The 14,272-nt window shown below is 34.4% G+C and overlaps 2 protein-coding genes across 2 annotated transcripts; both read right to left on the bottom strand.

Annotated features, from left to right (window-relative positions):
• Positions 1-3,284: 3,284 nt before the first annotated feature.
• On the bottom strand, positions 3,285-7,029 carry LOC148197083 (uncharacterized). Its single transcript, XM_088093296.1, has 4 exons — positions 4,628-7,029; positions 4,325-4,548; positions 3,998-4,255; positions 3,285-3,927 (listed from the first exon to the last, which is right to left on the bottom strand). The coding sequence occupies exons 1-4, from the start codon at positions 6,473-6,475 to the stop codon at positions 3,354-3,356; spliced, it is 2,904 nt and encodes a 967-aa protein (XP_087949422.1). The 5' UTR covers positions 6,476-7,029; the 3' UTR covers positions 3,285-3,353.
• Positions 7,030-9,009: 1,980 nt separating this feature from the next.
• LOC124822730 (external alternative NAD(P)H-ubiquinone oxidoreductase B3, mitochondrial-like) lies at positions 9,010-13,611 on the bottom strand. Its single transcript, XM_088093151.1, has 10 exons — positions 13,382-13,611; positions 12,815-13,067; positions 12,406-12,612; positions 11,779-12,029; positions 11,306-11,525; positions 11,118-11,222; positions 10,507-10,767; positions 10,265-10,386; positions 9,629-9,748; positions 9,010-9,317 (listed from the first exon to the last, which is right to left on the bottom strand). The coding sequence occupies exons 1-10, from the start codon at positions 13,474-13,476 to the stop codon at positions 9,230-9,232; spliced, it is 1,722 nt and encodes a 573-aa protein (XP_087949277.1). The 5' UTR covers positions 13,477-13,611; the 3' UTR covers positions 9,010-9,229.
• Between the last annotated feature and the right edge of the window lie 661 nt (positions 13,612-14,272).

The following is a 14,272-nucleotide window of genomic DNA, read 5'->3' as shown; positions in this document are numbered from 1 at the left end:
ACCACTGTTTTTCTTACGTTGGACAAAATATCAGTACCGGTGGACGCAACAAAGTCATTGAGTTCACTAACTTATTAGCATTGGGCGACAACAAAGGACTATCAAACCCAACTCCTTGGATAAAATCCTAGGAGCTCCAAGGGTACTTGCATTGGGCGATCACTTGGCTCACTAGGTGTATGAAAAGAGCGTTAAACATCACTTCACTTGCGTTGGACTTGACTCTGCTGGAACCCTATTTGAGTTGTGTTGATGGAAGTAAAGGGTAGTTGGAAAAAATTTGCAGTCTTTAATTATTTAATTGTTTGACATTGAATAAGTTTATGTTAACTAGTGTATATATATATATATATATATATATATATATATATATATATATATATATATATATATACTCATGATGAATGGATTCTAGTGTATAGTGAGGTCATTAAGTGTATTAAATTGTAATTCTATAAGGGAACCGATCCTAATTCTACTAGTATTTGGTTTACATAGATGGAAATACTTACTTGTGAGAGTTGAAGGAGGTCTTTACAATTAGATATGGAAGAGGACAAATCACTTTATAGATTTACCTTGTCATATTTGCATAATGAGGCATTCAGATCAACCTTCTTTGAAGTATAGTTAGAGCCTCTAAGTGACAGGGTCAAATGATGACAAGTACATGGTTCCTTAGTCTATTCAATACATTTATACTCTAGAACTTAAGTATTATATTTTTTTATTGGTTATTGTTACATAAGTCATAAGAACTATGTGAAGGATATTCTAAGAGTATGGTGATATTATTAAGGACTAAGTTTTTAGTTTTTGAACTTTTATGCAAAATTAGAATTTGTCCTTGGTTTCAAACTTTAAAAATAAGTGGATATCATCATTTTAATCTAATAATATTAATTTTTTAACTGTGCTTTTATGTTAAAATTTGAATTAAATTGTATTAAAATAGTACAAATAACTCAAACATTGTGTTTTACACGTCAAAAAATTTAATATAGTTAAATATAGAAGATTATATTCATCCACTTTTAATATTTAAAAACCAAAATTAAAAAAGAAATGAATTTTAATTTTACATATAAATATAAAAATTAAAAATATATTTAACCATATTATTCTAGCTTATCCTGTATTTGTTTTTTCAAATATTGTTATCTAGATGATCATATACTTTCATGTTAGTAAATAATTATGCAGGTTTAGAAGATGAGCAATTATGAGGGGGTAGAAGTTTATTTCGTTGCAAGTTTAATTATATAAAAGTATTTTATATTTTGTATCTTGTAGAATGAAATTATATTCCGAACTAGTATAGAGGGCTATTCAAATTATCATTTTATTATGTCTGAAACTTCTTATATGTAGTTAAATATTAAATTGTGATAATCTAGATAATCTACTAAGTAGATTTTCTCTATTATATTAAACCGTTAAATATGGGAAAACAAATTTTAATTAAGATTTATGAAAGAAAACAAAGTGTTAAGAATATGACATCTCAATCAAATTTATAATATTCTGGTCTTCAAATTGTTTTTTTACTAAAATTAAATTGTTAAGAGAATATGAAGAAAAAGAAATTAAAATATAAAAAATTTAAGTTTTTATTTATTTTTAAAGTGAATTTTAAATCACGAATTAAATAATCTAATTTCTTTTATAAAATTTTAATTTTTATTAAAATTGTTTTATTAAATAACATATTTTACTATAAAATATATCAAATTTTCTATAAAAATAATTCTCGTGTTAAGATTGTCTATATTACACGTGACTCTTTGTAATATTTTTTTCAAAAATGGTTTATTTAGATTAATTTTAGTGTTAATTTTTCATTTAAATATTATCTATTTATGATTTTTAATGATTAAAAATCTTTTAAAAAATGTTAGTGATATATATATAATCTAAAACAGTAATCAATCTATTATTTTGTTAAAACAGACTCATGTTTCTCATTACCTTGTATAGTTCTAATTGTTTATTTATTTCAATAGTTATATTTAAAGCTTCTTTCATTTCACTCATTGTTTAATTTTTTATAATTTTTTAAATTAATTATCATTTATTTGTAGTAAGAGAAAGGTTTAATACCTCTTTTGGTCCCTAGAAAGGGGGCCAAAGTTCAATGTGGTCCCACCTTTTTTTAGAAGTTCAATGTGATCCCACCTTTTGTAAAAAGTGTGCAATCAAGTCCTTTTTGCAAACGGCGTGAAGTTTTTAACGGAGCAGCTGACAGGGTGGACTGAGTATCATTACGTGGCTTTGTGTGGGTAAGACGTGGCAAAGAGAGGGTGATACGTGGCTGTGAGAGGGTCAATTTGGTAATATTAGTGAGGTTAGGAAATCAAAAGTTAGGGTTTCAGGAGTTTTAGAGAAATTGCTAATTTGGGATACGAATGGCTTCTTCTGAAGGGTGTTCATCGTGTTCGAGAAGTTGGGGCAAAGGATCTTCTGGGTGGTCCCATGGTTGTGGTGTGAGAGGAGGTGGGATAATCCCTACTTGTTACTGTGGTGATGTTGCTGTAACCAAAGTGGCGAGAACTACGAAGAATGCTGGGAGAAATTTCTGGGGTTGTCCACGTTACAAGGTTTGAATTATACCCGTTTGAGTTAAAGTTTTTTTGAATTGATGATGCATTTGTTGATAGAATCCATAACTTGGTGAATAACAGGGTGGATCTGCAATTGGCAGCTCGTGTAACTTTTTCAAGTGGTGTGTTGAAGAGAAAGTTGATGAAAAAGATTGCACAATGGTGAGAAGGATAAGTCGGCTGGAAAAATCAGTGCAGGACTTGCAGAAAATGATGAAGATCTTAGTTGTAGCTTTGTGTGTGTGTATTGTGGTGTGCCTTGTTCAGGTTCTGTCTAGGTTCATTTAGTTAGATTGTAAGGTGTAAGATGAATTATGCAATTCAATGTATTACGTATTGACTATTTTAATGAGTAAATTTTAGTGATTAATGTTGAAATCAGTCCCCCTGATGTTTTAACAATGTTGAAATCAGTCCCCCTGATGTTTTAACAATGTTGAAATCAGTCCCCTGATGTTTTAAAAATGTTGAAATGAGTCCCCCATTTGCTTTAAAACTGTTCACCAAGGTCACCAAATAATGCATATGATGCTGAATATTGGCACATAAAACAAATACATAAAACAAATACATAAAACAAGTACATAAAACAAATACATAAAAGCAGTTTCATTCATTACGACACATAAAAGAAATACAGAAAATCAGTTCAGTAAGTACGTTAAGTATGTATTACACCACCATGTAAGAAATAGTACATATTACAGCACCACAAAATTTAAATATCTAATAACAATTCTTCTGACTTTGCATCTAAGTACGTTTTCTTCTGACTTTGCATTTTGTTGGCCGGGGTGATTGGGGACTTGGAGGTGGCTGTGATGGTTCAGGGGTTGGTGAACTTGGAGGTGGCTGTGATGGTTGTGTTGTTTCTACTGGCTGGGGCTTTAAAGGGCAGTTACTCTTGTTGTGCCCCATGTTACGACAAAGACTACATTTTTTCTTATGGCCACCAACACGCATTTGAGTCTGATCTTTAGTTAGCTCCCATGCTTCCAACCTCCTTTTTTTCTTTGGCCTCCCAGGCATCTTCCTGATCAGTGGTGGTAGTACATCATTGAAATTTGTCTTTTCCCATAGTAGGTGGCCATTGAGTGGAAAAATGATGGACGCATAGACCTCTTCATAGGTGGATCTTGTGAACACATTGGGGACAAAAGTCTGTGGATCAACGTTGGAGAAGTTCATTGCTGCAATTGCATGACAGCATGGAATGGCACTAATCATCCACTTTCTGCAGCTACACTCCTTTGTGTCCAGGTCCAGTGTGAACTTGTTCCCAACTGAAGAAGTATGCCTAACCTCAAAAATCTTTCGTGCAGACCAGCTGAAACAAATGAAGCACATCAACAATGTAGATAAATAACTTGTATATAAAATAAATGGAGTTATATTACCTTGGCACCCAATATCTTGACAGATTACATTCCTTCTCAAGTCTCTTCTTTATCTTTGGGCATATTGTGAACTCCATAGATGCCACCTTGGTTCTATTGGTGGCCCACCTTTTCATGAGATAAACTCTGATATCCTCCATCATGGTTATAATAGGTTTTCCTCTTGAATGAATAAGAACACTGTTGAAAGCTTCACTGATGTTGTTATCTAGTGTATCAGTCATTGCTTGACCTGTGAAGCGAGATCTTGACCAAAACCTGTTGCACACTCAAATGGGTTACAATGCATCAGGGACAGTAAATTGTATGTAATGGCTAATGGGTTACCTCGGGGGAATGGCTATGAGGTATTTATATGCTTCAATATTGACTTCTTTAATTTTCAGCATCTCTCTCTCCCAAGCCTGTGGATATGTGCTTGTGGCAGCTGTCCACATCAGGTTTTTTAAAATTTGACCACCAAACCTTTTTCTAAAGTTTGCATACAGGTGCCTCATACAGAATCTTTGTTCTGCCCCAGGAAGAAGCTCTTGGATAGCTGGGACCAACCCCTGCACAAATAATTTTAGTCATAAAACAAGATCCTTTAACAAAGCATTAACTAAAATTGAATATAAGGTGTATATTTACCTTCTGCTGGTCTGACATCCACGTGCACCCCCCACATACTTCACTACCACCGAGGTCTTCAATTAATAATTGCAAGAACCATGTCCAGCTGTCTTTGTTCTCCACTTCTACTACTGCATAGGCAAGTGGTAGCATTTGATCGTTTGGGTCCCTACCAACAGCAGTGAGAAGCTCTCCCTTGTAATAACCTTTCAAAAAACATCCGTCTAAACATATTATGGGCCTACAACTTTTGAAGCTGTCTTTACAAGCTTTCAGACAAACATACATTCTTTGGAAGATTGTATCACCATTATGCGAGTCAACTTTAATCTGCACTGTTGAACCTGGGTTACACCTCAACAACTCATGTCCATAGTCGTATATCCTTTTATACTGTTCTTTGAAATCTCCTTCAAGCTGTCTTGTGGCAATTAACTTTGCCCTTCGTGCCTTGGATATTGACACATTTGTATTCCATTTTCTTAATGCTTTAGTACGAATATCATTCACCTTTAAGTTAGGATTGTCAACTAAAGACCTATCTATTTCTTCACTCAACCACTGAGCATTCATTAGTTTGATGTTAAGTTGCCTACTACAACCGTGAGTATCAATTATCTTCCTTAATTGCCAAATTTTGCGTGATGGCAAGTACCCACAGTAAGCTACCCATGGGCACTTCCCTTGGCCACCCATGCAGCGCACCCTCACCCTACGCTTATCATTCTTCACAAATTTTAGATCCCTCCCAGCATGAACAGCATACCTTCTAATAGCATCCTTAAACTCTTCCTTCCCACTGAAAATGGTGCCCACTTCCCACTTGTAATCTGCCATGGACTTCTGTTTTGTATATTTTGAGAAACCACCCATACATAATCTATCCTCGTTGTAATCCTCCTCACTTGAACTGTTTTCAGGAGTTACAAGCATATCAGACTCCCAATCATCATCTGACAAACCCCTGCATTGTTGTTGGGTTTCTTCATCATTGTCTGCATCCACATACTCATCACCACTGAGATCATCCATTCCAGGTTCATCATCACTGTCCCCTCCATCCTCAATGTTTTCTTCCAATTCTTGTTCACTATGAACCTCCCCTCCATCCTCAATGTCTGCTTCCAATTCTTGTGCAGTATGAACCTCCCCTCCATCCTCAATGTCTGCTTCCAATTCTTGTGCAGTATGAACCTCCCCTCCATCCTCTTCATCAACTTCCACTTCTTGTTCAGTAGGAACCTCCCCTCCATCCTCAATGTCAACTTCCACCTCTTGTTCAGTACGAACCTCCCCTCCCTCCTCAATGTCCACTTCCAATTCTTCTTCACTTTCAACCTCCCTTCCATCCTCCCTTCCATCCTCAATGTGCACTTCCACTAATCCCTCATTCTCAACCTCAACATCTTCTGCATCCTCCTTGTCTTCCTCCCAGACATTTTCATTCTCACCATCCTCATTGTCACCCTCAACATGTGCTTCTCCTCCAACGTCACTACCCTCACCACTGTCTGCTGGACCTTCACATACGTACAAAATCTCATTGTCATCATTTTCTACAATAGCTGGTTCGTCCACCCCATGCACAACATACAGGTTCACTTTCCCCAAATAATTAGCCACCTTCATCATGTTCATGGCTCCTTTATCATCATCAAGCTTATGTAAAACATGTTGGATATTGTAATATAATTCTTTTACTTCCATGTAACCCAGATCTTTAAGTGAACCTAATACTCCAAAATAACACCATTTATCGGGATCTACGTCCCAATAAACTATCTCCCCACCCATATACTTAAAGGGGACTTCTTTGATCAAGGTCCCACCGTGATGGACCACAACCTGAAACATGTCATCACCCATCCCTACCCCAACCCTGCAAATGCAAACGGGGACCACTAATTTAAGTTAAACTAATATCTATGGGACCACTATGAACCATCAAAACAAGACAACTTTTCACCCCTACTTAATCCCCCTATAAAGCGACAACAGTGATAACATATACAACAAATACATATCATAAACCCTAACCTGATTTGCGGTTTCCAATTTGAGCTTCAGATTTGTGGTCTCCAATTCGCGCTTGAGATCCTGAATGTGCACTTCGTCCACGATGATCAATCCCAAATTAGCAATTTCTCTAAAACTCCTGAACCCTAATTTCTGATTTCCTAACCTCACTAATATTACCAAATTGACCCTCTCACAGCCACGTATCACCCTCTCTTTGCCACGTCTTACCCACACAAAGCCACGTAATGATACTCAGTCCACCCTGTCAGCTGCTCCGTTAAAAACTTCACGCCGTTTGCAAAAAGGACTTGATTGCACACTTTTTACAAAAGGTGGGATCACATTGAACTTCTAAAAAAAGGTGAGACCACATTGAACTTTGGCCCCCTTTCTAGGGACCAAAAGAGGTATTAAACCTAAGAGAAAAGATAACTCAATCATTCAATTAAAACTGTAAACATGGAAACACTCTTTAACATCAAGTATATTTATGAATATGCAATAATTACAAAAGAGTATTAAAGTATTTTATTCACTGCTTTGTTAATGCTTCATTCATACATGTAAGAAAATACTAAACAATAAATAAATATAAAAAAAAAAGGTTAAGATTAGTTAAATAGAATTTTTGTTAGAGGAAAGAGAAGATGATAATCCTATCTGTGTTTATCCAATATCCATTAAAGACAGGGTCCCACCAGAAGCAAAACCACTCATAGGTTTAGCTGTACAGTATTCCATCACCCAAAACCACCTTACTCACAAGTTTTACCCCTCTGCCCCCTGTTTCCTCTATAAAGACACACAGATTAGTAGTTTCCTAGTCCCAGTCCCAACAACTTAAGACATGAGTTACTTCTTACGCATCTGGATGTCCAACACTGTGGCCACGGCAATGGAAGAACCCACCACCAAGAGTTGCAGAAGGTTATTCTCCGGCAGAGACTGTTCGGAGACCAGAGCTACCAGGTTGAGTGACGTGACCGGTCGACGAGTTCAACCAGATGAGTCTCTCCGACGAGTTCAACCAGATGAGTCTCTCAGAATAGTTATGTATTTCAGTTGCTGGGGTCAGGGATAGCATCCTCTGTTTGGCGTCTCACCAAATGTATTTGCATCTCTTTCTACTTTTTCCTCTTGTAAATTGTAAGTTGTGCAGCAATTTAATGAAATTCAACTCTCCAGTTATACCATGTGAAAAGTTACAGAATTAAAATTCAAAATAATTACAAATAACATCTATATATTCTTATTAATTAGGATAAGAGATTTGTTATATTGAAAACATGACATCTGAGATTTGATATTACTGTCAACATTTTGGGATCAGAGTATTTATTACTGGCACAGGTAAGAATAGCTTTAATAGTACTTGTTTGTTTATTTTATTTCTTTCCTAGTTATATTGTTATTTTATATATAACTTTATATTGTTGAAAAGTATCAGGATATTTTATTTTACTTTTTTATAAAATTTGGTTTATTTTTAATTCATACATTAAAGAAATCTACGTTGGATGCACTGCAAATAAAGAAAAAATAAATAAAAAAACTACTAGATATTTTATATAAAATGTAAATAATACTAAAAATTATAAATGCATTATTTTCAAATATTAAAACAGGATATTCAAGTGTTTGGTTTAACTCTTTTTTTCCTTCACTCACGATTTTGCAGTTTTGTTGTATAGACAGATGTGATTTTAAATTTTTTCTTTTTGAAAGGATAACGTTTGAGTGTAACTGTCTTCTATTCCAATTCAAAGCTAACTTTGCTAAGTAAATAAAGGGCATTTCTTGACAGTGAGAAAGAGAAATTTAAATTTCACTATTATAAGTTGAGTATTGAACGTTTCAAGGTGTTGTTGAACCTAAATTCAAATATAGGTCTAAATTAAATTAACTATGATTTTGAAATAAAGTGATTTACATTGAAATTTGTCCTTTTTTTTCTTTTAATGAGAATCAATACGTATGGGTTGATAAAACATCATTCCTCATAGTCATAGTTACATACGTTTGATGTGTTTTCAAGCGTTTTGTGTAAGTCCTCTCAATTTGGATGCACTGTAATTTGCACTCAAACGAAAAATTAGGTAATCAAATACAATTCTTAGGAGAAGAAAATAAGATAAATTAAACTAAAATTCTCATATAAATTAGAATCACACTTCAACTTTTGGATGCACTCTGCTTTGACATATCTTGATAAAATGTACATTTGATTCTTATTATGAACAGCAACCTAGGAATTTGTATTGCATTTCATGTGATTATTCAATCATGCATACAACTGGTTTAGTTGTAACGAGAGATTCCTTATTTTATTTCTGTGCATAGAGTTTCAGTATGAATGTCTGGCAAACTAGCAGCAAATAAGGTTTTTAGAAGTCCAAATTGATTTATTGAAGTCAATGTGGTATTTAAAAAATAAGGTTGTTTATCAATACAATTAACATACCGTAAGATAAGGACAGGGAAAAGTAATTTCATGAAATTAAAATCCTTTTTTTTCCTATATTTTGTGTGGTAAGGTTGGGATCATTTGCTCTGCTGTGCCAAGAAATGAATATGAAGTATGTCTGAGCTTTGAATGAGATCTTAGATTTGACTTGAATCCCTACCAAACAAGAATCGTCTTCCCCAGTCACCAACCACCAAAAACCTTGTTCTCCAGCTCACTTGTTTGCTGCATGTTTTGGGAATAGTTAGAAGATGAAAGCATACTTTACTAACACAATGTGATAAACTTGTGTCCAATAATGGTTAATAAATTACAATGTTTCCTTAACTTGTTTTGAAAATTTTAATTAAGCTTCTAAAAAAGTAAAGAAAAGTGTAACTGAGTCTTTGATTTTCTGTAATCTTTTTTAATCAAGTCCATGAATGTGTTGGTGGTTTCAAGCTATTATAAACTAAGTGTGGATACTTAATTGTAGAAACTTTACAACACCAAAACTCAATTATAGTTTCTTTTAGTTTAAACCTTGAATAAATTACCTTGTATACACAGAATACCAGAGCCACTGGGTGCTCTGACCAATTGAAATCCAATCTCCTGGAAGCTGAGCTGCAGTTTGCTCTCCTCCTAGTGGAGCAAATTGTCCTAAATGCTTGTACCTTTCAATAAATAAATTATGGGAAATGAAGAATTAGGCCTGAAGTTTTCGGTTACACATGCACCATTTTGTCTACACCAGGAAAAATTAACCAAACACGTAACTGATTAACCATTTTGTTTATTTTGTGGTAGAATTACAGGTACATCATCCATATAGTATTTATTAACCTTACTCTATGTCACATGAATAAGCATATTTGATTTCAGAATCCTCTATTACTTAACATCTCTGTTAATGTTTCTGTGATTGGTAATCAGATATTTTAAAATTACCAGAAAGAACACATGAAAGTCAGTTACATGGCATTTAGATATTGGTAGTGATGTTTTTTTGTTTTTTTCTTAAGGAGATCACTAGGAAGAGATTATTTACATGTAACTTGAGTCCAATCCACATGCAGGATTAACATCACTTTCAATCTAAAACTTTCAAACATGTAGAACTTAGATTCACTCTTAAATTATTCACATAAAAGCCATAATGATCTTAAACCATATAATAATTTCTTCCATACCTGAAGGGACGGAATCGATGGCGACCAACTCCTCTGAACCTGAGAGGGCCTTCAGGATACCTCTCACACAACTCCATGCGGTTGAAACAGTCTGCAAGATACACTCCTTGCTGTGCAGCTACCTATAGTGATTCAAAATTGGAAGGCATCACAAGGCACAAGTAAGATAACCCTTTTGAAAAGGAAAAGTTTCAACTCATCAAGCACTATTGAGAAATAGTGTTTGGTGTATGCACTTGTACCTGAGCTGTGGCAGGAAGATTTTTCATCTGAGAGTCTACTTTGGAAAGGGCTTCTTTGAAGTATTCAATGTCCACAGAAATGCCGCTTTCTTGGGATTTCTTTAGCAAGCTGGCCATGTCTTTCATTTGGTTCTTCTTTAAATAAATTTCCACTTGAGGGTACCTTTCAATAATGTCATCAACAACGTCTTTAAATGCTTTAAGATCTAATTTTCCGGAATTGTTCTGGTCAGCCTTGCTAAATATCACGGCTATATCTTCCTGGTAAAGCCGTGGCACACAAAACTGTTATGTTAGAACTTAAAGAACTAACAGACCACTGCAGCACCATAATCTGTTGTTAAAATGTCAATGATTTTTAGCAGAAATAGTATGCAATGGTTAATATCAGGTCTATTGCAAAACCTTAAGCTTTTTAGGCATGTAAGTTCTATTTACTCATGTCATTCAACATTTTGATCTCTATCTGATATGAAACATTTTTACTAGCACTTACACACAAGAAACAAAATGTGGTAGCTACTATAATCACATCATATTATAGCAATGAAAGAGCACAGACTAAAAACAATAAGGGCTTGTAGAATGAACAATTCATAGATTACACCTACCATAACTCTACGTTGATTTATAGTGGCACAATCACCAAGAGCATAGATGTTGTCAGATCCTTCCACCCTCAGCCATTCATCAGTGACCAATGCACGTCTGTTAATCTGTCACAGAAATAATTCAAAGCTAGCAAAAATTGAACAGTAGCAAATTTTTCCCCTGGATTGTGAGAAACAAAGAAACAAACCTGGCCAAGCTGTTTCATAAATTCAACTATTTCAGGGCGAGCACCGATACCAGTTGACCAAACTACCATTCCGTGAGGTATGGTAACAATTTCACCAGTTGACCTTTCTTTGGAAGTGATTTCCTTTTCACTAACTTTCACAACCATAGATCCCAACTTCACATTAATGCCATCTCTGGCAAACTTTTGTTCAGCAAATTCAGTAATTCTCTTGTCAAACCTGCAATGAACCAAGAAATTATATAACAGTTTCACATTCAAAAACAAAAGGGGATGGTCTTAAAAGTGATTTTAGTGTTATTCTTAAAGGTGGAATTGAATTTTCACTTCGATCATTTGCCTGACGAATGTTTACATTAAAGTTCAACATACTAAGGAAAAATTCTGATTCTGATAGAAGCAAAGAAGCACTTTGAAAATTGAATATAGGTTTTAACATAGACTTGATATGATAATAAGAAAAAATACATTACATGTTTAAGATATGATCGCCTGCCTCCAAGAGAATAATCTTCACATACTTTTCAAGTTCAGGATATAAATAAGCCAGATCCTCATGTACAAAGTCATGAAGTTCAGCAGAAAATTCTACCCCAGTTGGACCACCACCAACGACTACAAAACTCAGAAGCTTTTTCTTCTCTTCCTCTGGTAAAGTAGGGAGGCTAGCTCTTTCAAAAAGTTCAACCACTTTCCGACGGATTTTTAAAGCTTCATCCACTTCCTTCATAGAGAATCAGGAGTCGTTCAGTTTGCACATCTAATTAAAAGGACCTTTCTTTTCATACGAATACACACATGCACCATTCCAAAAGAATAAAAAAATTATACATAATTCAGGATTACTATGATCCTGATCAATCTTTAAGGTACACATGCTTGAATGTTATAAACTCTCATGTAATAAAAAATCTCAATTATATGAGCGTAAGATTGATAGGGACCATGTACACATGCAATATTTCTCATAAGAAAGAAATTTATATACAATTCTCATATACTTTTGTGACTGGTTTAAGTACAACATTAACAACCTCGGTGAAACTTCTACTTAATAATATAATTATGACAGAAATTGGATGTTTAAAAGATATATATACCTTCAGGAAATGGGCGTGTTCCTCAACACCAGGTGTGTTGAAGGTATTAGAACGACCTCCCATAGCTATTACCAGGTAATCATAATCAATGGAAAATTCTTCTCGTTCACCAGACTTTTTGTCTTTCACAGCACGACAAAAAACTTTGTTATTCTTTTGATCGATCTTGTAGCATTCAGCTTCACTAAAACTAATATTTACACCGCTCTGTTGAACAGTGTTTTCCTTGTAAGTGTATATACAAATATAATTCAAAAGCTGAAACATTACGCACTACTAGTAAATGTGGCAGTTAATTAATAACCATTACACACATGATACACTGTACATAGCAGCATGGATGGTTATAATAACATGTTAATTTTGTTCTTGTTTAAACAAGAGAGAAGATGATTGATGGAAAAGGTACCCTGCGGGTGATACTGCGAATGGGTTCAACGACGCTCCTTGCTTCCACTGAGCCACATGTTACACTTGGTAGCAATGGAGTGAATGCAAAATAGTTACGTGGTGAAACCACATGAATATCATAGGAGTTGCTTTTCATATTTTTCAGAAAACTGGTTCCAGCCCAACCAGTTCCAAGCACCACCACCTTCTTCTTTGGAGGTTCATTGCTATGTTCTGGTTTGGCATCACAAAATGCCACTGCTCCTCCTCCACTGCAACCCAATGCAGAAAGCGATTAACATAAAAATTAATAAATCAAACACAAACACGTATAAGAAGATCATCACTCCCTATAAAATGATGCATACCAACAAAAATAAAATTAAGTGATTATACTGATACAATACAACTCTTACATTTTTCTTGTTTAGAATATGAAGAATAGATCTGTATATATATAGATAGATACCATGCATGAATTTAACTATATTAAGTCTAATGAAGAAGTTGCTTTAGCAGCTGGACTGTTACAGAACATATAAAAAAAATGGCAAGAACGTAAAGTATGAGATTTTATAAGTTAAACCTGATGACAGTGCAAACAAGAATAGACTTGGACCATGATGGATACTCATTGAAAGCCCTCGAGGCTGTGTGAAAGAATCTGGAAGACCAACGCATTGTGAAACTCCTAGCTAGAGAGCTAATTTGTCTTCTTAAGTGCTTGTTTCTATGTCAATTTTGTTTTCTTTTTGGTTCCTTCGGCATGCTATGTTTGTAAGAAAAATGAGAAAAACACGGGCTAGAAAAACGGGAGTGACAGATTTTTCAGGTACTGTTTTGAACAGTAGCCCAAGGGCAAATTTGTTACTGCATAAAAATGCATTTTCTTTATGTTGACTGGTTAAACCAAGGGAAATAATACACCTGCCATGTTGTTCGAGGAACAGATCTCCTTGAAAAAAAGCATGGTCAATCATTATAGTTGAATTACAAAATGATCCGAGAATTATGCAGTCAAACCGCATCTTTGCTCAAAGCTCTCTTAATCTCATCGTTCTTGTTCACTCGATTTTACACATCATCCTTCTGTTTTTTTCCATACATTTTTCAACGAGTACAAGTGATTGATTTAATTTTGAAATGAAATCATTTATTTTAAAGTTATAAATTAAAAACTATTTGACTTTTTCTTGTGAAGATGATATGAAGCGGGTAAATGTTATCATGACATTCTAAATTTGTATACTTGTCATTTTTTTCTTCAAAGCTTGCGTGGTTCCCGATGACAGTACACACTTAAATGATTATATTATCAAGATGAGTCATCATTTTTTATAACACTTATAAATTTTTTAGAAATAAATACATTTATATAAAAAATTAAAATATTACTCCTAACTTGAAATATAAGATAATAGATTTTTTATTTATTTTATTATTCATCTTGAACACTGGCCAAAAGTCAAAGTTATTA

This window comes from Vigna umbellata, chromosome 6 (assembly GCF_029865625.1).
Source record: "Vigna umbellata cultivar VRB3 chromosome 6, Vumbellata_1.0, whole genome shotgun sequence".
NCBI lineage: Eukaryota > Viridiplantae > Streptophyta > Magnoliopsida > Fabales > Fabaceae > Vigna > Vigna umbellata.
The sequence above is the reverse complement of the archived record's forward strand: the minus strand, read 5'-3'. Positions and strand labels throughout refer to the sequence as shown.